This window comes from Bombus flavifrons, chromosome 4 (genome assembly GCF_040668555.2).
Source record: "Bombus flavifrons isolate JBK064 chromosome 4, iyBomFlav1_principal, whole genome shotgun sequence".
NCBI classification, from domain to species: domain Eukaryota; kingdom Metazoa; phylum Arthropoda; class Insecta; order Hymenoptera; family Apidae; genus Bombus; species Bombus flavifrons.
Genome location: NC_138445.1, coordinates 8,158,294 through 8,185,515, shown reverse-complemented (window position 1 = coordinate 8,185,515; position 27,222 = coordinate 8,158,294). Strand labels below are relative to the sequence as shown.

General features: G+C 35.1%; 1 protein-coding gene across 3 annotated transcripts in view; it reads left to right on the top strand.

Annotated features, from left to right (window-relative positions):
• The first annotated feature begins 204 nt into the window (after nucleotides 1–204).
• The window catches only part of dve (SATB1_N and homeodomain domain-containing protein dve), a 58,593-nt gene continuing 31,575 nt past the window's right edge, over nucleotides 205–27,222 (top strand). For 2 of the 3 annotated variants that reach the window (XM_069111577.1, XM_069111576.1), the window contains exons 1-3: nucleotides 205–1,530; nucleotides 5,081–5,190; nucleotides 11,422–11,692. In XM_069111577.1, the coding sequence (XP_068967678.1) occupies nucleotides 1,494–1,530; nucleotides 5,081–5,190; nucleotides 11,422–11,692 (418 nt within the window). In that variant the 5' untranslated portion in view covers nucleotides 205–1,493. The remainder of the gene's footprint in view (nucleotides 1,531–5,080; nucleotides 5,191–11,421; nucleotides 11,693–27,222) is intronic. The other variant, XM_069111578.1, reaches the window with a different exon arrangement.

The window sequence follows — 27,222 nt, the reverse complement described above, 5'->3', positions numbered from 1 at the left end:
GAGGAGAAGGAGGAGAGGAGGAAAGAGAGAAGCGGAGAAACTGCACGGATGAGGAAGGTAGTTCCGGAGGGTTTGAGGGTGAACCATCCAAGTGAGGACCAGGATAGTCCTCGACGGTGGGCGATGGTAGCTGGCGAGGTGGTGGGGTAATAGCGACGGCGGGTAGGGCGTCGTAGGGGCAGAACCAGCGCCGCGACGCTTCGGCACGCACAGTCGCGGCTCGAACGCCGTCCCATGCGAACGTGTTATTCTTGCGGTCCGTGTATTCTTTTTCAGCATCGTGTATAATATTCACGACCTGTTCACATTTAGATCGGGATTTCGAAAGAACATGATCGAGATACATATTACGAAAATCTTTCGATCCACATTCCGCCCTGAAGATGGATTTTCTTTCAAGATCGATGAAAATCAACGTTAAGTTTCTGAAAACATGACTGAGATTAGTGTTCATTGCCGATGTCGTACGATTAATAACTGTGAGACCGTTTTAAGATTAAATCTGTTATCGATCGTTCGGAGTGATTTTGACGATGACATTGAAGCTTTTCAAGCTTGATCAGAGTTAATCGATCAAGACCGATTTTCAACTGAAACGTCATACGATTGGCCGATCGAAAATCAATTTGATTTAGTGACACTTTTGCAATTTACTTAACCAAGAGTACATGTTTTAAACTCTCTTTAAAGACTGAAATATTCCTGGAGTGTTTTGCAAACAATTTTTACCAGTGTATATATTATTTATTGACATAGTGTTTCTATTTAAACGTATAGTGAACTTTTGTTCCAAAAAATCAAAAGCTATCGTATGTATCGAAAGAAACTGAAATTTAATATTCGATCGGTTTAACATTCTTAGTGTAAAGTCGCGTTCCATACATGCGCTGTTTTCATTGAGTTTCGAGATACTGTCGCATCATTCCGCAAACACGTGTGTGCAAAACCATTTTTTCTCAATCTAGTCATAAGTGCGCGCGGTCGACGCCGTTATTGATCCAGTGATTAAATCAATTTTACTGTTCGATGATAGTAATATAATGTATTCTTAATGATCAATAACGTCGCGGTAAAAAAACTTCTGCCATGAGGATATAACCGAACGTACGTAATTACGGTTAATGAGATTTGAAGCAAAGTGTATGTCCTATATTAGAGTGTGTATCTTGTGTATGGTATTGTGTATGCTAAAAAATTGATATTAGGAGACGTAGAATAATTAAGTACGTTCGAAATATGAATAGACGCGGTTGTGACTTTACAAAAAATTTGTATTTGCATGGTGAGTAGCGAGAAGGTGTAGCGATTTTGGGTCTTATTCGTTGATAAATTTCATGAACTAAGGACAAACCTTAATCAGTGAAAATAATCGAAGCAATAAATGTCAGTGTAAAATAAAAAATGGCGGCGACTTCCGAGTCCCAGGATAATTATTGAGGAACTCTTTACGAGGGAATGGATTTTCAGAGCGCTATGGACACGTTTGTAGAGGCATGGATGGCTGCAAATACGAAAACAGATCAAGTACAGGTAAATCATATGTGAATCATTAATAATTAAAAGTAAATGATTATTCAAACATCCCTTTTGCTTCTGATATTCATATTGAAGAAATGATATCCCGATTTTGGCATCCGTGAATAACATCATTGAAAAGTAACCCCTTCTAACATTACACAGCCAATTGGCCACCCTAGCAATTTCTGCCCTCTCGGAGCACTTCAACTTGCCACCAAGCTAATTCCCCGATATCAATTTGCCACTTTTCGTTAGATCTTAGAATAGACAGTTTACTTGGATACAAGAGAAAGTATTTCAAATATCAATTTTTATATGAAATAAATATAAAAAACTATAAACAATCAATTTTATTATATAATGCACGAGACGAACAATGATTTATATAGATATATTAATCATAAGCTGGATATAATTACGAGTTAAGTAGTTAAGTTAGTTGAATAGCTAGTTGTACAAGTTCGTTGTCTTAACATATCCAAAGAAAATTGCAAGTTAATCACCGATTATAACATTAACAGGTCAATTCTCAAAAATATAATACCTACATAGAATACGTGTCACATCAGAGGTAGTAATTATTAAAAAATCATACCGCGGTAAATGAATAAAAAATAATTTCAATTGAATCCGAGAGTAATCTTCAAGATTTAGAAACATCGAATTCTTTTAACAGATAATCAATGAATTATATATTGCCTTTAATAAATTCAAGACAATTAAAAGATTTAATGCTATCTTGTCTTGCAATTTGCCGATTAGTCTAAAATTTTTTAACGTAAGATAATTTACGAGGGAACAATTACGGGTACCACGAAATACGTCGAGGAAAATAAAAGATTCAACTTGACGATTACAGATTATGTCGAGTACAGCAAGTGCTACAGAAAATGCAATTAAAAACTTCATATGTACTTAGATAATATTGATTAACCAGATCGTTATATACGGTCCTCCGTAGTAGGAATTTCTTAAGCAGAAGAAGTCGAGTGAGGTAGACAAAAGTGTCAAGTATGTATGTAGATTCGGCGCTCTAAAATTTCAGAAAGGCAACCGGAGCGGTGCTAAAGGCGGTAGAGGTGGTGGAAAGGGTTGTCAGATAATCCTTGGTAAAACCGCGGGTCGTATGTGTTGCGTGGATGGCCATACGTACGTTTACACGTGTACGTACGGGGGGTCACGGGTTCTGACCACGATACGGATGTGCCCCTGCCTTCTTCCTGTGCTACGACCACGTCCACGTTCTGGCATTCAATGCAATAAGACCGCATCTCCATTGACCAGTCGATCTCTCGATCGTCAGAAACTTCTGATTTTTATTTCTGACCTAGATATTCGAACGTTATTCCGATCTCGGTGTACCAACATCTTGCTGTCTTAAAAAAAACCTTATCGTCTTCGTGGTACGTTCCACTCTATCTATAAACGTTAAGGATAACAAAATTCTTCGTAATATAATATTTAATCTCACAACGAATGTTATTGTTTTTATACTACAACGATATTATCATTGTAACATCAATGGATATCCGAAAATTTCCAAGACACGGAAGTTCAATGCGCTCATGATATGCATGTACTGGTCGCATACTTTTTCTAACTGTTACTTCTAATGCGTGTTCTCAATGTGTTTCACTTTGTAGATAGAGATTAGATGGAGCAGGAAATAGTTCGAAACATATTCTTTGGTTTTCTTCTCAGTCGCTCGAGTTCTGAGTGCACCTGCACGTATAAAAACACGACTAAACTTGGTGCGTGAGAAGCGACGAAATCAAAGATAATCCGGTAATGCCTGTTACTTCGATTTGTCAGGGAATCGAGAGATTTCCTTTTTTAGGAGTGTTGCACCTTGTCAAGATTACGCATAATGCAATCCGTATTTTTCCTCAATAAACACAAGAACAATATTCCGTGAGGGATTCGGTAGTATTATATGGGGTTTGTTGGACATCCAAATCGGCCCCTCCCTTGCTATTCTCTGAAGTGTAACAGGCATTTACCTTCCGCTCTTAAAAATTGAGGGGAAAATGTAGGGGAAGCAATTCTACACGTCATAGCGACAAGTTAGTTTCATATGCAAATAAATTTCAAGTTTTTCTCAACTGGTCACTACCGAAGTACCTGGTAATAAATATTAGCGTTACGTATTAAGTACATAAATGTCACGTACGTCAAACGTAAATTATCATATATCGTTACATTAGATTTTACGCGCAGAACATAGGAAAGATTTCGGAATAGGCAGATATTTTTATATTCTACGAAATTTACTGACAGAAACTATAGTATGCTATATAATGTTCGATTGCGAACATAATGTACTTTTATTGTTTCAACTAAAAGCTTTATTCATCTTAATCTCTATCGAGCATTATCAAGAACAATAACATTTTGAAAAAGAAATTGCTATAAAATAATATTACGTACGTCAAACAATAATCAGAACAAAAGGTTATTAAACGGAATTGTAAAGGTATTCATTAAATCAGATCTTTCCTTAGATTAAATTCATTAAAAGAGATCTTGTGCGAAATAAATGACATAAATATTCTACATGTGATATTTAAATCACGAATTTCTTGCACAGACAGCACGACGCGACGTTTTTTTAATTTAAAGGTCATCGTATGCTTTCTGTCAACATGGTAACCCAACGAGAGTTGGTAGCTTTCAAGATAACCGGAATACATATTCGGTGTTCCAAAATTCCAGTAGTGAAAAGCAGATTCCGGTAGTCGAAGATGCGTCCTTGTCGTATTGCGCGCAGGAGTATACCGTGTACGAACACCGAGGCCACGTGTGCACTCGAAAGTGCGTACATGTACGTCCGAGGATAGGTTCGAGGCACGCATGGTCACGGTATTTGACCACCCCAGCTACCGGAATGATTGTAATCCATCTATCCGGCCGCCGAAGCCGATACATCAAATGCACATAGAACTTTTCTCGTCCCTTTCCCTGACAGTTCCTCACCCAAGTTTTCTGTTCGGTTATCTTCAACATCGAACACGCTATGAATATCTTATTAATATTTATAAAAGTGTTGATACTTAGCCTTACATCGTACGTCATTTGTCTAGAAATGGTAACATTGATGATTTATTTCTGTAAGAAACGTTTATCGCGTTTCTTCAGGTACATCGCGATCCGTTAAAAATGTCTAATCAACACACAATAATCAAGGTATTCCTGTGGTAATACAATTTTATGCGGTCACATCCGTTGTAGGTTACAGGTACGTTACAATAAGTGCGACGTTTTTAAGGTGTAAATAGAAAATAAGATATCGTCCGTTATCTTCATTTAATAGGGGGAATTCTGCATGAAAATAATAATATTTCGTGATCGTATATCTCTTACTTATCGTGTTACTAATCATAACAAATTATTGTAAATGATCCAATTCAATAGTACATAGGGAAGTTTGAATATTTAGAATTTTGAAACACTCGTAGCATGTGTTACAATCACGATTTTATTGATTTCGTTCAGTGAACGATTGAAATGATACTCTTCCTGTTTTACGTAGTCTTCTTTCTTTCTTTTTTTTTCTTTTTTTTAGAAATGACTAGAAGGCAGCGAACATCTGGTAGCGAAATGAGCAATTTACGTAACGTAGTCGTGGAAGCATCAATCCGTGGATTATCTACCGCGGGAAGAGGGCCAATTATTGTACGTGGATATCGGCCATCTGATATTTCGATAAGCCTGATTAGAATGTTGCACGATTAACGTAAACCACAGAGACATTTAATTCCATTCTATCGATATTGGATAAAAACAGATATTACATTGGTCGGTGTTATTCAATCGCTAATCTCTTGTCGGGAGGACATTTTTTAAGTGCTTTGCTTTTACGAAATTGCTTTCGTCAATCATCCAATGCTACTTATAAATTGGAGTTGAAAGATGAGATGTGATCGTTGATTTTGAGCTTGTACACGCTTACACAGAATATTTAAAACGTAGAAAACCAGTTTACAGCGAGTCACCGACTTGTAAACTGGTTTTTTCGTTAATAAACACTAGAAGATTATATTGATAAAAGGAGCATATCATTTAGAAATTGAATTAAATGTTTTATCCATCGAACGTTTTAAATGCATGAAATCTACAATTCGTGTAAAACGATACAAATTAAAATTGTTCCAATTAATCAATTAACAATCACTAGCAAGTTATTTAATACGATTTTAATCTATCTTCCGCTTCAAGCAATACATTTTCAAATTTGAAAACCTCCAGACAATTAAATTTAATAAACGCCACTGTTATAAATAAATTACACGTCGTATCTAGCGCTGCTTTCTTGCATAACGAATTATCCGTATGAAGCCGCGTTACGAAAATATAAATTCAAATTCAAGTTACAGGTAGTATGCAAAAATAAAATAAATCGTGATCACCATTTCGGATTTCGTTCGATACTGGTGCACGTCATGAAGAATAGAAATCAGCATTCATAAAGAAAGAAACCATTTAGAATTTATCAGATCAAATGCAAATGGGAATGGAGTCCTACTAAAATTATCCGGATAAGAAGAACGAAAGTTAAAATTTCAAGAAAATAATACGCGTGGAATACTGGATAATTTACGCGTTACGGATATAGTGGAAGAACACGAGCGGCAAGGTTCGACACGAAAGACGTCGCAAAATTTCTGATAGGAAGATGTATTAATTTAGAAGGTTATTGAAGCTGACGCAAGGAGTACTCCGAACTGGACCTATGTTCAATTGCCAAACATTGTAGGCCGACCATTTCTAGTTCGAACTTACGTAAGCTCGTTAGAAAGACGCGACACAAGTCTAGCCGCAAATAAATTCACGGAATTTCTGGGGCCTTTGATCGTCACAGGACCAGGCAGCATTTTACATTGGTCGGCGATTAAGGTTATCGTCTTAACGGGAAACACTCTAGCAGGAAACGTCGTTGACGCGTATCTCTGTTACACCCGGTAGATAAGCTGATCCGCCGATAAACGATGCCGAACCGTTGTTTGCGATGCTGGCATTAATTCGTGATGATGTTGCATTTTGCATACAACAACCGAGTTTACTTTTTATTATTCGTTTAATTTTTTTTCGGACTAACATTGATAGGCACTTCCTCTTTTATTAACAAGAGAAACAGCCACGAATTTGCTCGGTATAATTTGTGAATTCTTTGCTCCGCTCAGAAATTATAGATTGTTACTTTCGCTTGCAAAGGATAAAATCGGTAGCCACGATAATCTAGAATTTATGGTTACATCAGTTACACGTAATATATGTAAATATATATTTATATATATATATACATACGTAAGTAACTGCATAGAAAGACAAGAGGTAATTTAAGTAATTACTTAAGTCAAAGAAAACAAAATTCCCTCTCGTGCAGATTTAACATTGAATTCCTATTTTTAAAACTACAGCTGCGAAACTTAGGTACGTACATAAGAGTACTTTCATTCTGTTAAATTTGTTATCGATTGAGACGACGATATTTAAATTTCGTTCGTATTTTAAGCATCAATTTTTCTTTCTTTATCGAATTTTTGAAGGTAATATTCAAAAAATCAATCAAATCAATTAAAATTAGGTAATCGAAAAGATAGTACAATTAAGAAACGGAATAGGCAAGCAGTGGAATTTACGTTGATTCGGAAATTATTGGGATATACAAAGGAATACGAACGCACCTTTGCACAGTGAATGGTGCATCCCCTTTCGCGTCACGTCGAAGTTACCGCGATATCACTTGGGGCGTTAGCCGGATAAGCCGCTAACCCCATCCACCTGTTGCCTTTTCTTATGCGTTCCCGCTTACAGGCCCGCGTTCATCCTCATTCCTCGCGTAGAAACGAGCCAAGGAGCAGTCGTCCTCTTTCAATCCTCGCTCACCTCCGGACTTTGCCTTCCTCCCTCGTCCACTACTTTATACACCGGTGTCAGGCTTGTGCTCCTTTCCTCTCTTCGCCGCTTCCACGGTGTCTTCGTCAGTCTCTTTTCTTCTACGTTTTCCTTCTCCACCTCCTCCACCAGCGCCGTCTGATTCTTTTGCTCCTCCGTCGTTTTCTCTTTCCTTCTCTCCTGCAGTTCCTTTTCTCACCACCTTGTACCCTCTTGCTCTCGCACCCAAGCCCGGGTCTTCAGCGGTCTGACGTGTTTTTTGCGAGTGCATACCTCGAAGCAGCTCCCGAAACAGTAGCTGGTACCCCGGTACAGTCCGGACCAGTGAAAAAATCAGCGACCCGAACTCGGTCCTCTCGTTGCCTATCCACCGATCAACGCCAACCGTCGAATATTTCTTCGATCATTTTCTTGCGATAGATTATTGCACCGAGATGATGAGATTTACACGAACTTAACGCCAACGTACCACATCACGTTATATTCGCTTTAGTTGTTTTCCCATTATTTATGGCCAATTCGTGCAGTCGATGTACAATAATACGGTGTAGTTTATAAACAGATACAGTTTATAAACAAAATCTACAGCAGAAAGAGCCCGGCTTTGTTTATTCTATTGTCGTCGTGATAGGCGAATATGAAAAAAAAAGAAAAGAAAAAAGAAACAGTAAGGAGTAAGTATACAATTTATTCTTGAAAGTGGAAGAAAATGCCAACTTATAAAATATAAGATTTTATCATTTGCAATTATATGTAGAATTCAAGAAAATCGAATCGCGCGAAAGAACGTAAGATCATGTTAGAAATGGCACGATCAAGCCTACTACTGATTCAATATTGCTTATCTTACATCTTTGTAAAGTTTCGATGATACAATCTGATTGAACTTTGAATCTATTAATTCGGCAGTGGCAAAAATCTACCTATAATGGCCGCACAGAATTATCGTAATAGTTTATCAAAACGATGTATCGAGTATAAAGTGTGTATCTATATTTCGAAGAAAGTATTGTCACGTATTTGACTCCAAGAACTGTTTACGTAACAAATTAGTAAATATCACGAATTGATTAAATGATTTTTTATTTCAAATAAATAGTTAAGTCTTGTACTTTTGTTCGTTTATTTCCTATGGATATTTTCTTTATAGGAAACAATATACAGTAGAATAAATATCTTAGGAAACGAGGCATAATGAATTTCTTTTCTGTAAATTTACCAGGATTAAACGCAAAGTTTATATCGACAGTACTGTGTTAGGTATAGGAAAATAATGTGAAGAACATTGATTCGATATATTCGTAATAAATAAAACTTGACAAATATTTATAGCATATTATTATTAGATACAAAGATAATAAAATTTGCACATGCGACTAAATTATCAGCCATTTATGTTACTATACAGAGGCTATTTTACTTAACATTCGATATATTACAAGAACGATATATTATTATGCAAATTAATGTTTTATGATGTAAACTAACTTTATTTACAGTTTATTTATAATTAAAGTTAGGATTTATTTATTATGAATTTTAGAAAGTGATGCTGCAAAATTATACGGTATAAAATTTTGTTAAATTTGATAAATAGTTGATAATATTAACAATTTTGTAAGCAGAAAATGATTTTATTGATTCATAAATTTTTACAGCTCCTCTCTTTTCAAAAAATAATTTTGAAATTCATTCGTTTCTTACTTTATAAAAATATTACTGATTAATTATGATGATTTATATCATTAATTATAAAACACTCCATATATAACAAGTATTTCTAAATATACTTACTGTATTTTTTTGTGAAATGTGCTATCTAATCAAATTTAATTTAAGATCTTGATGCAACCAGTCTATTCAATGTACTTCTACTTTAATTTAGCTATATTTTTAGATAAAACAACATGTCGATCGTACTAAATTAAGCATTATTTTATCACTTGTATTATGATATAAAAAAATGTGTTTTTAATCTTCTAATTTGATTTTAATCATCATTAAATCTCTTACTAGGTTAAGACATTTGATCCAAAATTACTCCAAAATTAATTCAAAATTATTCGTACTGAACTTACTTATAATTCACAAAAATGACAAAAGATATAGGGTAAACGAACGTAATTAATTGTAAGTATCTACTATGGCTTCATGGACATTTTTCGCTATTTTTTCGACCGTTTTATTAGCATAGTAGGATAACGGCCAATAAAAATTGAGAGTAAAATGCGTTGCGGATCGAGAAGATAATGACGATAGAGTATGAGAGGGTTAAACGGTTTCTTGGTCGATTTGGTCATGCAGTTCCTCGGAAGCGTCATCGACGATCCAGTTTTCAGACAACGAAAACTGCCACGCGGTGCATTTCGCACTTCGGTCGTAGTGTAGGATTGTCGCATTCTGGGCCCACTTGACCCTCGTTGACATCGTGAACGGCTTAGCCGTTAGTGTTAAGTTCAGTTCACTCATACATAAATCTAAGTCCGCGCTTATGCCTTAGCAGACCGTTGTCGGAATTGAGCACGTGTTCAGATTTCATCGACGAGAACGCTTAGATCATCCGGCTCATTCGATACGACCGAATTGTCGCGGATTCGACTATGTTAAGAGTGTCGTCTCATCGGAATTAATGACGAAATTATTACGTTGTTCTCCTTATGTCTATTATTAAACCGCACAATTAATGCACAGCTTTCCCTGCGTCTACTTTATCTATCTTTACGTGTCCGCTAACGATTGTTGATGATCGTTTAAATTTATCACTTTATTTCTACGAAAGTTACGTTTTACTCCTTATTGTTAATCTTAACATACACACACACACACACACACACATATATATACAAAATTTTTTATGACCTTTCGTCTAAATGTTATGTTAATTTATATTACTAATAATTATCAACAATGCAACAAAGCAATGTAATTGGGAAATCGCAACAGTGTTAAGGTTATATTACGATATATAAGCTATAAAGATAATTAATGATTACTTTTTTTCGATGTATAATAAATATTTTGCATTTTAATTCACAAGTATTTCACATTTTTCTATATTTAAAAGATTTGTTATTGCTGTTATCACCAGATATTTCAGAAAGAATAACATATAAAAGATAAATTACGTTATTATCGCGAATCTTTATATATTAAGTAAAAGCGAAACTATAATATATATTTTCTTAGAATATAAATTTATCTTAAGAACATTTTAATTCGGTATTTCACGTACTTTAATCCATTCAATTATAACCATATCAGTAAGTAGACACGTCTATAAACTGAGAATTCGGAATTTTCAATGAAATTAATAAGTATTACAGTCTTTGTGTAACGTAGCATGATAATCATAAACCGTAACTGTAATCCGTAATAATTGCAATCCAGTTATACACGATTTTTGAAAGCAAGGTACGCACGTGATTCTTCATATAAAATGTATACAATTCCCTTTCCATTGTTTTACACGATTATCATATGTACAGTTCATGCATCTGACAGTTGTGAAGTAAGGAGGAAGAAGGAGGCGGTTATAAAAAATCTCATTGTATTTGACAAAATGATAGTAATTAATGGTTTTTAAATATGCACATGATTGGACGTCTTTCTGACCTATTAGTATTTCTAGTTTAGTATGTCATTCATAATATTGTTACTCACAGTTCACCAACATTTACATTTAGGTGTATGTATGTATTTTTTGGGATTAATAAATTCATCGTGAAATACTAATATATAGACTATTACTATTTTTGTTGATATTTGAATCTGTGAATATTTAATCATCAAATGTATAACAATTTTAACAAGTTTTTCTAATGTATTGTACGTACTCAACGAACGAGAATTTTTTGCGATTCAATGACATTATATTATGTTAACAACGAGTGTATGTTAACAATATGTACATATTGTCTGTAACTATACACGATAATTTTCTGAGAAATCTTGGGAATGATCCGACATAAGTAAATAATTAATTAGGAAGTTGAACTCTTTCGTTTGCAGAGCCAAGCTTTGGCATTGACACACAAGACCTCGCCACCTTCGAGGCCGAGCAGTGTGTCCTCGTTACCGAGGAGTCCTCAGTCTCACCAGTCCCAACAGTCTCAGCCGCAGAGTACTACTCAGCTTCCGCCGGTGCATCCTCATCAATCGCAGACACCCCTAAGCACGCCCCAGACACCGTTTGCTGCGCACAATCAACACCCCAAGCAAGAAGCAAATACAAGCCCCAAACAGGAGGGATTCGATCTCAGCAAATCTACCTCCAGTACGGGTGAGCTTTACCATTTTTTCCATTTCTTCCATCTATCGTTCGATGATCGTCGATGGTCGAATTAAATCAAATAAATTGCTCCGCACTGATTTCTGACAAACAACTGAAATAAGATCGGGAGAATTTTATTACAAATAATTTGATATTGTCGGGTGAAACCGCTTATTCATAAAATACTAGAATTAATATTTAAATGATATAATATATTCTATATGATAAAGATATTATGTATCATACCTTATGACACCGTACTGTGTATACAATACAATAGAATATATATCGTATTTTATAGAACACTTGCATTTACGGTACTATGCAAGTTGTTTATAACAAACGACATTGTAAAGCTTATTAATTAATTTTATTAAATTATAATGAAAGATTTTAGTGCGGTTCTTTCATACTATAATCGAACTTACTAATTATTTTGATCACTTTAGGATTATGAAGACAGAGATTCCAATTTGTATCATATTATTATATCGACATAAAATTTTAATTCCATGAAAGTATTACGGCATAGTTCCCAAGTTGCATGATTCCAAAAAAAAAAAAAAAAAAGGAAAAACAGAACATCTACGCAACATTTTATTCGCAGTTATTTTTTAATCAATCTACATTATTCAATTCTATCTTCTGATATTGTGGATACGAAAGGTTTTGCTCGAGGAGTTGCTTAATATTTATTTCATCATTGTTTTCTTTTCTACCAATTGCTATAATTCTATTAAGTTTGAAGAAATTGAAATGTTTACAGGGATAGCGCTTTTTTTACACCATAGCGATTCTCTATCTGATTTGTCTAATGCCTTGTAAGAGATATATAAGTTATTTTATTTGTGTTTTTCGATAATGTTGTATTTACATAAATTTTATGTATTATTTTACTACTTGGTACCTCAAAAACCAGCAAAGTTATTCAATTTTCTTTTTCGTTTTAATTCCTCTTTTGTCTCGCTTGTTTATTTATCCTCCTTAACTACAGTTTCATCCAAAATCACATTGAATAGCTCATGTGTTATTTTCTTGGACGTATATCACCTTCATGGTATTGGATCGAATAAAAACGACTTCTATATGTTTACATCGTGAACCTTGGTCTAGACTATCAGTGTCGATGATGCCACCAAACTATCCTTCGCCACATATTAAGTTATTCTTTAATAGTAATTGATGCGCTTAAAATACGCCCGTTTAAGAAAATATCAATTTGAAACGATTTGATTTAATATAAAAGATAAACGTTTCCAATTAAAGATATTTATTCTACATTGAAAATTGAAAACGTCCCCAAATTATTTACTGTGTGCTAGATAGGATGTTAATATTATATTATTATTATATATGCACTTTTTATTTACCTGTATTAACTATGATTGATATATTATATGCAAATTTTATATAATATTGTCGTACATTATACATATAAGAATTAATATGAATATATATGTATATATAGGTACATGTTGTGTAGAATGGAATATATGTAGAAACAAAGAATCTTTTTTATGAAATGCGTGAAATGGAATACTACCATGATACTTTCAGTGGTAATTAATGAGCATTAATGTTAAAAATAACAAAATAAGTTATCCTGCAAATATATGACAAAGTATTTCATATGACAATAAAATTATTAACGAAACATTCTGCAATTGCAGAAGCACGTAAACGTACATTAAATTTTGCATTACGATGGCGTCCCTATTCTTGAAAGAAGCGTTTTTTTCGTCAGGTTCTACATTTAATTTTCATGATGTCAAATTTTTCTAGCCATACAAAAGCACTACTAAATGATAGGAAGTATAATATAGGTACTTGGAATTAATTAATTAGTGTGTAAATGCTATGATAAATATCTACAACGGTGTTTTAACACTTTTTGTATTCACTGTATATGCACATGCGATTGTTCTAATTTTCAATTCTACCAAACTTTATTGAATATACTATAAGCGCATCTCTTTTTAATTTACGTATAATTTTGATGCCTTAATTGGTTCATTTTGTGTTGCACTGATTGGTTGTTTTTTAGTTTAGCGTAATGATCACTGTAATCGTCCAATTAATCCCGCGTCTTTTCAAACAATAAAAATAACCCGGTAATACTGTTCGAGGAACAGTAGAACCGTTAACCATCGCAATGTACAAGTTAAAGAACTTGGATTCCGTGTTCGTAGAGCAAGTTTCCATCGAGAATGACGAACAGCTTGTGTGCGTAGACGATGGAGGTCGCTCGAAGGGGTCGTTAAAGCTCGTAAACGAGATAGACTATCGGCGGAATTTCCTTGATCCTCGATAATGCAGTGGAAACAATTTGCACGCGTCCGTTTGCCGGAGCGAACGAAAACCAGAGTCCACGCTTGGCTTCGAGACGTATCGATCCCCTTTGACAAGTGTTTCAACGCGTTCCTTAAATAGCAACATGGATCTAGAATATATCTATTTATTTGCTAACGAAAAAAAAGAGAAAGAAAAAAAGAAGAGAGGAGAATAAAAGCAAATTAAAGAATCCTTCTCTTTCGTTTAAATTAGTTAAATTAGTTTCTTTAAAATATTACTCGTAATAATCCATCTTACTCGTAATAATACCATCAATCTGTATCTCTTTTTTCTCTCGAACCGTTAATACGATAATACACTGTTACGTTTAACCATTAAAAACCATAAAAAGCTAAAAAGTTTAGAAGAAAGATAGTTTATGGGACATATTCGAATGTTTTTGAAAGATATATCCCAGTGGAATTCCCATGATCGTGACTTTGGGTAAGAAAACGGTGATCGTTGAAATATAGGGAGCGGAAAAGTACATATTTGCCCTTGGAATTTCGAATGACGAAGGCAAAAGGGAAGGGAAGACGTGGAAGCACGCACTTCTTCAATCTACGGATTTCGAGGATCCTGTTTAAATCTTCAGCGTCAAGACTAATCCTCGGTCTTCAGCCGATACCTCCTTTTCCCACTCTTCCACCGTCTCCGTCGCTCTTATCTCGACTTTCCCTGTCGTTTTCGATTTTTTTAAATCCCATGAAATTCTACGAAACCTTGGAATCGATGGAAAGAACTGTTTACTCAACTAGCTCAGTTCGATGACTAGCCGATGATTTCTCCAGCGCATAACAAATAAATCTATTGCTTGGTACTTCATACCGAAAACTATCGAGATATCTGATGACTGACTATGATATTTAATACGACATGCATAAAGTTGTTAGAAGGTAGGATAGTCAACTGGCTCAGCAGCAATTTGTAGAATTTACTTTAATTTAATTTGTTTTATCGACAAACTTGTTACCGTTGTGCAAGAGGATTTATTAACGCCGGTGGCTTAAAACTTGCAACATGTAAAATTTCGTTTAGAATATTAATTTTATCGTACAAAAGAGCTCAGCTAATATATTTGTTTAAGTTCATGTACAATCTGTTTACATTTAAATTTAATAAGTAAATTTTCTAACTGGTATCATCCATATCACATAGACGTTCCTTCAATGATTCATATATAAGTCTAATAAATCTAAATCAAAGATTTCTTGCGTTTTCATATTAAATTGCGTCGATTGTGAAGTCTCTTAATTTATTTTCCACGAAACTACTATTTACTACTGTTTACTATAGTTCGTAACACTTTTAATTCGAACGTAATATTTCTACAGTAGAGTTAAGCAGAACCTCATCGTTAAATTTTATACGTCCTGCTACTATCTGTTGGAACTTCTTCAAAATAGCTTTGCTGGAAATCCAGTACAAAAAAGACGTTGAATAGAAATACCTTTATATTTCTTCGATAGAAATTGCGTCGTCTTGCTCACTGGCTAGCGAGTACGACAATCGCGACTTAGGGTAATAGAGTGCGTGTACATGTGTCTCGGTTCTACCTGTGCGAGGCTAGCTTGATTTCTCGTGTACGTATAAGGGTTGAGTATCGAGAGAGAAGGATATTGTAACCCTTACAATCTAATCCGGATTAAATTTGAATCCCTGGCTATGTGGCTGGGCGATCCGCGAACATGTACTACACCGTCTTGCAGCATACGATTGAACTCGTTACGACATTTAACCCATTCTCCAACTCCATTTAGATTGCTACGGAACTGGAAATCGAACTTTTGATCCCCTCGCCTATTGTTTATCATTCAGAAGCTCTGAATTTATTTATCGATTCACCTACACCGGTATATTACGGTTTGATACGTTCAAAAGCTTATTATTTTTTAATCATTTTCAATGGAAACTTTAATCAGCTATGTGATATTAACTATGAAGGAATCAAAAGCGACTCGTCATTTGAAGACTTCATCCGTCTTTCTAGTCGGATGTCAATAGTGTTCCATTCGGTTCGAGTTATTAATTGGTAAATTAATGAAGGAAATGTGAAGCAAGTGATAAAGCTGGTATGGAAAGTTCCCTAAATGTTCAAATTCATGACATTTTTGGTAAAATTAGCACGTATCAATGTTATATCTGATTTATAAAAACTTCGAGGGTGTGTTACGGTGTAAGAAATTATTAAACGCTTAAAGATAAAAATGATCTGTATTGCAGAAATTGTCCTGTACGCATACAGCTACATATGGCTTGTAACTTGACCACACAGAAAGCTAAAGACAAAATCGATATCATTATTTTGACAACGTTCATACGATGTACGAATATATACGTATCTCTCATTACTTACGTGTGTATATATGCGACTAATTTTCATTATCTTATACGTGATCTTCTTTGTTACAAGCTATACCTTTTGATAGAAGATGTTACTAAATATGTATTATCTATCTACTTTCATATTTTCCATTTGTTATTCTAAGAACTATGAACATAAGTAATGAAATACAACTAGCGGAAAGAAAAAAGTTTAGCTGTAAGCTAGTATTTAGTAAAACCAATATCTACATGTAAATGAAAAAGTACGTGTAACGAATAACACGGAAGAAGATTATTGATTTATAGATATTCTATATTTATATGGAATGTATATTACATTAATATATATGAAATGTACGAAAATTTAATGTAATGTAAAATGGTAAATTGTAAACCATCATCGAAAATTATTGCGACGTTGAGTAGTTCTTAACTATGAACGCAATGTAATGTCAAAATCTATACTTGAGCGTGGATAAATCCGCATTACTCGTATTTAATCGTATCGCGATGTCATTCGTCCGAATAAGAACAAACAATAATCCGCTTGATAAATATCAATCAGCACGCAAAATACCCAAGTTTTTAAAAATGATCTCTTAAAAACACCGAGATTAAATTGTTAGATAACGATAGTTATGGCGAGAACTCGTGAAATTAATGTAATCATATAATATAGCATAATACTAGAATTCGAAGGAAAAATGATTGCATTCGGTCGCAGGAATTCCTAGCTTAATAGGAGTTCCGTTTAAGCGAAAAGAAATACACGCGTAACAAAGCTGATTCGGAACTCCGTTTAATTGCATTCCATTTCGACGAAATTCGCGTCTATCGGATTTAATTAAGATTATTCGAAAATGTGAGTGAAATTTGTTCTCCGGAAGGACAGAGAGCTCCGTCGTTGAGCTGGTCGTTAAGACGAAAAATCGAACGAAACGAGGTTTAAAACAGAGTGTGTCCCGAGCGAAATGAAAGAAGAGTCGGTTGTAGACTTTCACGTACACCCTGTAGATAATGCCTCGACTGTCGTGGAACACACAGGATATGCCAAGAGTGGAACACTGGTGGTGTGAGCGCGAGATGCGAGGAAGAGAGGATGGGGGTTAGGATTAGCTGAGTTGTGTGCGTTGGATTTCGGATTTGGGGAGCAGGCGGTGGGAGGCGGGCAGCGCACACTCGACCAATAATCCCGGATTAATCCCAGATTCGACCATATACGTATACACATGTACCGAACCAAGGACTCACACAGTTACACCAACGTATATATCCTCGCAGCGAGTTACCAGTACATTCGCAAGGGACGCGCATGGAGTCCGGTCAAACCAAGTGACTGAAGTATACGTGGTCGCAATACGCGTACATTTACACGAGCGTGCACCTGCAGTGAGGCGCGATCGCGCACACCAAGAGAAAACGGTGCACGCGCGTCAGGACTCGGAGGAGAGAACCAGGCCGAGCCGCCAAAGGATTTGGCTACACGCACACAAAGCCACGCACACACGTGAGGACACATCGATGCAACGGCCAAAGATAATCCTCACGAATACAGAACCTGGATAATCCCCGTGTAGAACCGTATATATGGTTGCCGGATCGCGTATGCGTATACACGTACGAGAGCACACCTATCACGGACGCAGATGATGGTCCGTACAAAAGGGTGGCGCAGAGAACGACGGCGGGGGTGGATCAAGGGTGGCGACGCGGGGAGCTGGAGGACTATGGCAGAGCACACAAGGTTTAGAGGCTAAGCGGCTCATCCCCCAGAAAGCTTTACATCCCGTCCTGATACGACGGGAATTCTACGAACGATTCGAAAGATATCCTCTTTGTGAGTTGGGGTCGAGGCGCGAGTATGCGCGGCGTGACGCGCCGTACTGCTTCGGTTTGTATGGAAATATTGGTCGGTAGTCGGTGTGAAAGGGACGCAAGACGATTTTACTGCTCATCGTACGGCTGACGATTACAGGAATGCGCCGTGTTTTTGTGGATTCTGTTTGTTTGCCTGTGCACGGAGAAGTTCCAGTTTTTGGTAAAATCCTGAATCGTTTGCGGAGGATTAAACACAAGGAAGATACGCGCTGGCCGGTATCTGCGACTCCAATTACTTTCCGATGTATGTATATTTCATGCAGTTGGGAATATCGGCAGTAATAATTTATTAACATCAGACGATATTAATTTATAAGGCACGAGGTTTCACCGCTGAACACAGAGAACGTGCAAGCAACTGCATACTATGTGTAACATAGTTATTATGTAAATTCCATTTTCCTGGAGATAGAAGATAGATTATGACTTGGGATTTAATTTGTACTTTTTACGATTAAAATTCGAATATATCGTATGTAAAACCTTATTATTCCACGGAAGAATCTTCCTCGGGGCACTAATTCATGGAGACCCATATGGATTTTATCTCCCTCGTTCCTCTCCGCGGAGAAGAAAAATGCGGGGACACATTCGCAGAGGCCCACTTCTCTGTGACCATAATCTTAATCCTGGATTAAATGATCTGGGGTTTGTATAATCTCGCCATTTTGTCCCTGAAACGAATCTCAGGATTAGAGAGTCTAAAACCTCGCAGTCGTACTATGACGATAAATCCGTGGATCATATAACCTCAATACATGCACATACTCTTAAATACATTGTAATAAATGGCACATATAAAGTTTATTGACTTTGACGTGTTCAGCGATGTTTTAACATTTATATAACATATTTGCGAAAATAAAGATAGTAAATATCGTCACTTTTAATTAATTAATTAATACGACCACTGGTACATTTCATGTTCTTAAAAAAAAGGTATTGAATATTATTTAATAAGGGGAAACAATTCTCACATATTAGAATATAATAACGTCCTCGTCTTGATATTTTAAAATTCAGTCATTGTAGAAAAAAACACTAAAATTTCTCAAAAGAATGTACGTTGTACAATTGATTTAATTTTTCAACGAAACATTAGCTAAAACTTTTCGCCTTAATAAACTGTTTTAAATCTAAACTTTGAGATGGTTAAGATATATATTTCGTTCTGAAAGGTTTGACGAATTTTTATCTTAATAATAACCTGTACATCGATTAATAAAAGTGACAATTTAAAAAAAAAAGAGTTTTTACCTATTAAATAAATTGAAGTCCTTATATGAGCTCTCGAAGGCTTCGCGACAGATCATTGCGGCGAATTTCTCGTGTCAGGATAACAGAATGTGGCAAGGATTACAGCACACTTAGGTCCTTCTTGGCGCGCATCGTCGTAGGAGCGCTCTTAGCCTGTTGCATTCGACGACGAGAAAGAGACAAACGGTAGCACTATAAAGCTTTTACACTTCGAAAGCAATACAACTTTCTTATAATTAGGACTGTTCTGTCTGCTGGACTGGGTGGATTTTGTCCAGAATCCGGTCAACTTTAACGCGAGAATTGGGATAAAGAGCGAGGAAGGACATTAGGATCGCAGGAAAGAAAAAGGTAGACTTCCTTGTAACACCGATAGCATAGGACGTAGGATATGAGGGCCTGATCCTTGTGGATTTTTAGACTTTTCAGGATAATCGATTTGGAACACAGGTACCAGTGTTTTGTAATTCTTCTTCTGTGATCCTGGTGCTCAAGGGTCATTTCTTACCCTTTTTTACCTTCCCAAACACCTCTTTACTTAGTATGTTATCCGGACATATCATTTGTGAAGCTTCGGCAAATAGATACAAGTTGTATCATACAATAACGTGAAACTTCTTTTAACATTTTTGTAGTTTTTCCCCTTTATTTTATATTTTATACGATATAGCCAAATGTTGTTATTATTGACTGTAACTTAATTCTGTAATTTCTTATCAATATTAAACTACATACACCAATTATATTCAATAGTATTTTCGTTCTAAATCTTTATTTACAACAATGCTTCCAGATTTTCCGTCTAGAATTAAAAATTTTAATACTTCATATATTATTATAATTAATCGTATTTCTTTTTTCACTATCTTATCTATGCTATTCTCAAGAATGATCTTGTCCATAATTTTCCCATTTTATTTTTGCTACTTTTTTATTGATTCATTGGAGAATTATTCTATCTACAAATTACACAAGGTCCCAACAGTTTTCAAATGTAAACTTTTCTTAATCCTTTTATTTCTTCCCATTTTTTATACCGTACATTTTCACTATTTAGTAGAAGTTTTCGAATGTTGGTATAAATTATAAATCGATTCCTAATAATTCGTAGGCCTACTAGACGTCTCGCGGATCGGGCGCGCATATTTCGTTAGAAAGTAACCTATCTCGGATATTCCCGCCTTGGCCCGTTATTTGTTGGCCAAAAAGTCACAAGTATCCTTTTTACTCGAAAAGTATGCAAATGAGATCCTTTGTTTGACACCTGCCGCCTTATTTTAAGGAATGGGAAAGCAGAAGCGGCGAGTAGGTGTCCTAAAGCACATTCCGGATTGTAGAAATGGTTCGTGACCCAAATAAGGGCTTTTGTAGGATCCCGACAACCAGGATAGCAGGATAGCAGGATACCTCGCCCTTGCACGCGAGCTTTATTCGTCGTATAACGCGTGCCTCCCTCCAAACTGTTCACTTTCTTACAAAACTTTTCTCGTCGCACTAGTTTTTTCATATTTTATATTTATCATTTTCCGTTGTTTATTTTTAGAATCTCTTCTATCTACATATTCTACTCGATATATTCATCTTCTTCTTACTCTACTTTTCATCTATATTTTCCTTCAACGATAAATTTCAAAGGATTATAAATACAAGCTGTAGTTGTTCTGCTACTTTCTTATGTCTACAAAAAAGGAAAAATAACGCAGTAAATATATAGAAGTTTAACTTCTACAGAATTCGAAACGATTTAAACTTCTGCTTATCAGTTTCGTCAAGTTCGTTTAGTCGAAGATTTGATGACTTATGCACCGAAGGATTTTCATGTAGCACGTAATTGATTGATTTGTTAAGGTTTTGATTGAATGTCAATTGTTCGAATTCAACGTACAAGATCGTTAAGGAGTTAGGAGATGGTAGAAACTTTTACGAATGCGATCGATTAAATAATGTTCAGCTTCTGTGAAGAGGAACAAGTAACTATAGAAATTAAATACGTGATATCGAGGATCTCGGTGGAAAGAATACGGCCAATTGCTCTTCATTATGACTGATTTATTTTTAATAAGAATTCATTGATAAATTCTGCTTTTGTAAGATCCTTGACATTTTTTGTGAATGATTCATATACCTTGATAACGTGTCTATCGTGTTTATCGACGTGGCACATAACGGCGCACATTGATGTTAAATTAATTACCCTGTGTCTATCTTACGTCTAATCCTGCTCTAAATAATCTTCTGGATTATATAATCCCGTCATTTAAGACCCAGACTTACTAATCCCTGAAGCGTCTTTGGCAAACAAAACGGTAAGGTTGCATAATCTTGAGGATTATTTAATCCAAGATTAACAGAGAGACAGTTGGATGCATTAGTAAATTTTTCGCGCAACTTTTACAAGATAAATTAAATGTTGATTTACAGATATACACTAATTATATTCCCAAATATATCCGATTAATTTTTTAAATAACGTTTACCTTTGCATGTAAAAGAAAAAAGTAAAAGTTTCTTTTCTTTCTTAAATTCATTACATAAAACTTCTCTGTGATTTCATTTCTTTTTTCCAAATACAGAAATGCTGCATTATAGGACATATATTTATTGCGCCCAACAATATGAACGAGAAATCGTTTTTAAGGAATTATCGTTAACATAAATTATATCACATCCTTAGGAAAATTTCGAACAGGTATACGCGTTTATGTCTGCCATAAAATCGATTTTGATCGACGCGTGACTGTGTACAGTCTGCGTTGTAGATGATGCGCTTAAAATTGTAAGTTACATTCAACCAAGACCGAATAGAAACAAATGTAAAAGCCATATAGAAACTGTCTTTGTTAGAAATTCGAAAAGCACCGAGGAAGAGAAATCTTTGGTATTGGAAAGATATTTTATTCACTACACATCTCTACTTTGTATCTTGTTTAATAAAATATAGATGTACGTGTTTCAACTATACTTGTTCAACATAATAACTTGCATTTGTTATGATTGTAATACATTTTGAAATATTGAACTCGTAAGGTACTTTCATCTCTTGTTACTTTTGGCTGCAGTGTACTATAAATAAATTTATCGACGAGAAATTTGGGAAGGCTACAGAAATCGTTGAAATTGTAAAAATTCTTGAGATTGTTCTTTATGTTCGATTGTTGTGATAAATATTGACCTTGCTAGTAGAAAAAAGAACCTTTCAACAGGGTGGAAATAGGAAACATCCTGCGAATGTTCCTTGGGAAACTAGGCTGCATGTTTCCCTAATACTCGAGTAAACAAGTTTCGCTTATTTTTTACATCATGCGCATGTATTTTACACGCATCACATGAAGTGCAGGACGCACCGCTTGTAGAATAACAATGGAAAATATATCCATCAAACGATTATGAAATAATTCTGTATCGCTGAAAACAACAAAAGGAACGTTTCAATGAATTAGTGAAATTATTATGAATTTGCAATTTGATAATCATCAAAAGTTATTTAACCCAATTTCATAATACGTGGCATACACAATTTATCCCCTTTTAATGATTTAACAAATTTCTTTATCCGAGATTTCCAAATTACAGAGTGTTCAAGTATAAAATACAATGTATTCTTTTTGTTTCTGTAATCATCCGTTTACCGAAATGTAACTCGCGTAAAGACATTTGCTTGTCCTTTTTGAACGATCATAAAAATACTTTGGGCGATAATTAAAAAAAGTCATCTTGCGTTTCAAACGTGTTATGCTTGAAAATATAACGTCTTTCACGTTACGATTGTTTTATCGAACAAATTTAAAAATACAAAGTACCTTGATTATAAAATTGACTATTTAGAAAATTAAGCTGTATGATTACATATTACAACGAATAAAGGATTCATATAACAGCATTGTTTAATTAGTAACCATTCCATGCATTTATATAATGAAGATCCTGACATTTTTTTCGAGACCTTTGATATATTCAACAAGCTAGTGATCCCTTATCAGTTCTTCCCATCGTTTCTGTTCTCCTGGGATAGAGAGGTCACACAGTACCCTTACCTACATTCCCATGGGATAACGTGGAGACGCCAACAAGGATAGCGTCAGTCAGCAACAAGCGTAAGAACGAACGGACACCGCGTCCAAATATAGGGATGCATTTGTACATGAGACTAAAGGCGATCCAGAGGGGATATACGTAGAAGGTGTTATCAGGATTACAGATCCTTGCAAGCGGTTCAGCTTCCCTTCGCACTGTGTGAAAGGAAGAGGAGTAGCTATATCATAGCAATTGATCTTGAGGTAGAGGCGCGAAATAGAATTGATATTCACGTTATTGAATTTACATTCCTGCTATTCTATATTATATAACTGTATGATATAGTAATGTGGTATTACGCTAATTCAGTCACTCGCTTCAAAACATTCGCTCGTACTATTGTTAATTAATTTTCCTGAGATACGTCGTATAGAAGCTTTATTTTTCGAGTTGATGAACAATAATCGGAATAAAATGTAACAACAGCAATAATTTAGAAAACCGTGATATGTTATAGAGGATCAAAAGGATTAATACAGTATAAGATATAATACATAAAGGAGAAACATACTTCTTCAATTTTTGAAGGGAAAATTTGTATTTCATAAATTGGCGTGTGCTCGTGCAATAAGTATTTAGTTGTCTGACGCATGTTATTAATTATTTATGCTCATTTGTTAGTATGTTTTTCTAGAAAATATTTTAAGCAGGGTTTTATTATTTCAGGAAATAATCTGCTTCTTAAGTAGTGCAATACTTTCAAATACTTGCGAGTCAAAACCAATTGAAACAGGCACATTTAATTAAGGACTATCTTGCCAGGAATCTTCAAGAAGTTGCATATGATTCCTGTTGTACTTATGAACTCCTGATATCAAAACTCCTTATACTGGGCTTAAATCTAGGATCAATGTGATCCTGTAGCCGTTTAGCCTGCTCCTTACGCCAATAAAGGATAAAGGATTATACGTTCGTCGTATAAAACCCTGATACAGAAGGCCCTTCGATTTTAACCTAAACAAGACGATAGGAAACCAACCTCTATAGCTTTTCGATTTCTTTTCCACGTTCCTATTGACTAAAGAACTCGCTCATCCTTAAAAGCTCAAACACTGAGCCTTCCTTTTTCGTTTCCTTCTTGCTGGTCAATTTAAATTCCCTTTAAAGAACTTTGCGCATAGCATATAATATGCATGCTACATTTTGCAATACTCTAACGGTGCAACTCGTGTTTCGTAAAATACTGCAATTTCATCGCAAACATAGTTTTAAAGAAGGCACTAATTTCGGCCAATGATCCTAAACGCGAGTAACTGTACTTGTCAGTTCCGTAGATACACACGTTCAATACCGTACGATTATACAAGAATTCATTTTATATTACGTTTCATATATTTTACACATGGTGTTTGCGTTCGTTCCACGATACTTTTGTTATCATACGCTTTTTTAAAAACAATTGGTCCCGCTTATAACGTTAGCAGAAATAATTTAATGATTCGCAAAACTGATTGATGTCGAAACTCCCTTACGAACGATGAAAAAATTAGCAAATTGCTGCAAGATCGATAAAATGCATTTTCCACTTTAAAAGAGTAATACGTTCGTAGGCCGTTGCTCGCAAATAAGTCAACTCGTCCTCGAATTAATCCTTGATCCTCGAAGCAGGTCGAAATAATCTGAGATTAAGCCTCGCACTACGACATCCCCGTACAAACGAAGTGCACGAGGTGCCTGTATATGTGTAACGTTATTTCGAGCAAAAAACGGTGAGAACGAAGAAAGTAAGAGAAAGAGAGGAAGAAAAGGAAAAAGTAGCAGGAGAGGCCGATGCGAAAAAAGGTCGGAACATGATCTTAATTCCGTCGAATAGGGACCCCCACAAATCTCGATCTTCCTGCTTAGCTGAGTTGTACCCGGTAGAACAGAAAAGGCAGAAGGGAGAAAGGAAATAATTTCCCTAGGTCGACCTGGTTAAGATTCATAATTTACGATCTTGGAAATAATCCGTGGTGTAGAATAGAAGGGAGAGGGAACGCGGATAGAGGGGAGAGGAAAAAGTGTGTGTATGAAAAAAGAGAGCGGAGGTAGGACTTATCCTTTGATCCAGGATTTATTTAACTACGGTCCTAGCGCGAGCTTATCCCGGGGGAGGTTTTAGCCATCGAGGGGCCACGCTATTGATTTTTAGCTCGAGGATTAAAAGCGCACTTCCGTGATGCTGTGTGCAAGACAGCGTATGTGTGCATTGTGTACATGTGTTATAAAATAATCATCGACATACAAGGCAAAAAAAGATAGATTTAACATTTACACTCAACATTGTTGTATTATACGGTAATGAGTAAATTGTATAATATATTATACTTTTGTATATGACCTAGAGAGAGAGAAAGGAGGAGAGAGAGAGAGAGAGAGAGAGAGAGAGAGAGAGCATGGGTATGAGAGTAATCGATAATTTTTTACCGGAAATAAAATATTGTCTTGGCATTTATTAAAAATTATTGAACCGAGAAATATGATCATTATAATAATCTGTTGTATAACTGCAAATTGTACAATATTATGTCAGAATTAATATAAACTGGATACATTATGCTGACTATTAAGCTCCAGCATCATCGTAATGTGGAAGGACAAACTTGGATAAAATTCGGACATGTTCGATACGTATTGTATTTTTCAAGATATACTGGTCAAGTATTTACTCTTCGTTGTTAATGTAGTTGATACTAACAAGCTCAGAAATCTATTCTGTTCTCATTCAATGATCTTTTCATGTGAATACGAAGTGCTATAAACATTTGTACTTAATAATGATGTAATTTTCAAATATATATATATATATACATTTATCAGTAATCTAAAGAACAAAATTTGACGAGAAGCTTATGGAGATTTCTTAACTGAATTGAAGTAAATAATACTATTATAAATACTACCATGGCTAGTACGAAAATATGAAAATAAAATGTAAAAATAAATAATATCATTTCAATAATGAATAATAAAATAAAACAAACTTTGAGGCACATTGCGTAATAATTACAAAATATAGATATAAAGAAGATTTATATGTTGATATATTTGAAAGAAAATAGAATAGATGCCCTTACATTCTGAAATTTAGTTCTGTTATACCGTAACCTGTTAGTACCATCTATGGTGACGGAGCCATTTATAAAAATCTAAAAGTTTATTTCGCTTCGGGTCAAGCAAGATTAGAAATAACCCTGCAGCGTCATACACTACATCTCTGGTAGATCTAGTTGATCCAACTAAGAGGAAATACTTACATATTTAGCAATTAAATAGTCAATGTGAAATAATATGTTTCTTTCATACATAGGTATATTAAATTTAAATAATCGTATACGTTTCAACAACAATAATTCCAACCTTTAACAGTCACATATACTTTAATGAAACGCCAATAGTTACTAAACTGAAATATAGTATTTCGTTAAACCTTTCTACGATAAAAAGAAGTATAATTTTGTAAATTTTCTATTACCGAAGGTTTAAATAAAATTGCAGCTCGAAATAAACAAATATTTATAATATATCTGTAACAAAGTATAATTTTAACGAAAAATTGCTGAATGTATAGCAAGTATGTACATACAGAGTGTGGTACGGACTGATCATAGCGATATTTGAACTGATCCTCAATTTAACGTCACAAAAGCATTTTTCAAGCGAATGTTCATTGACATTAATTGAAGAGGATATTA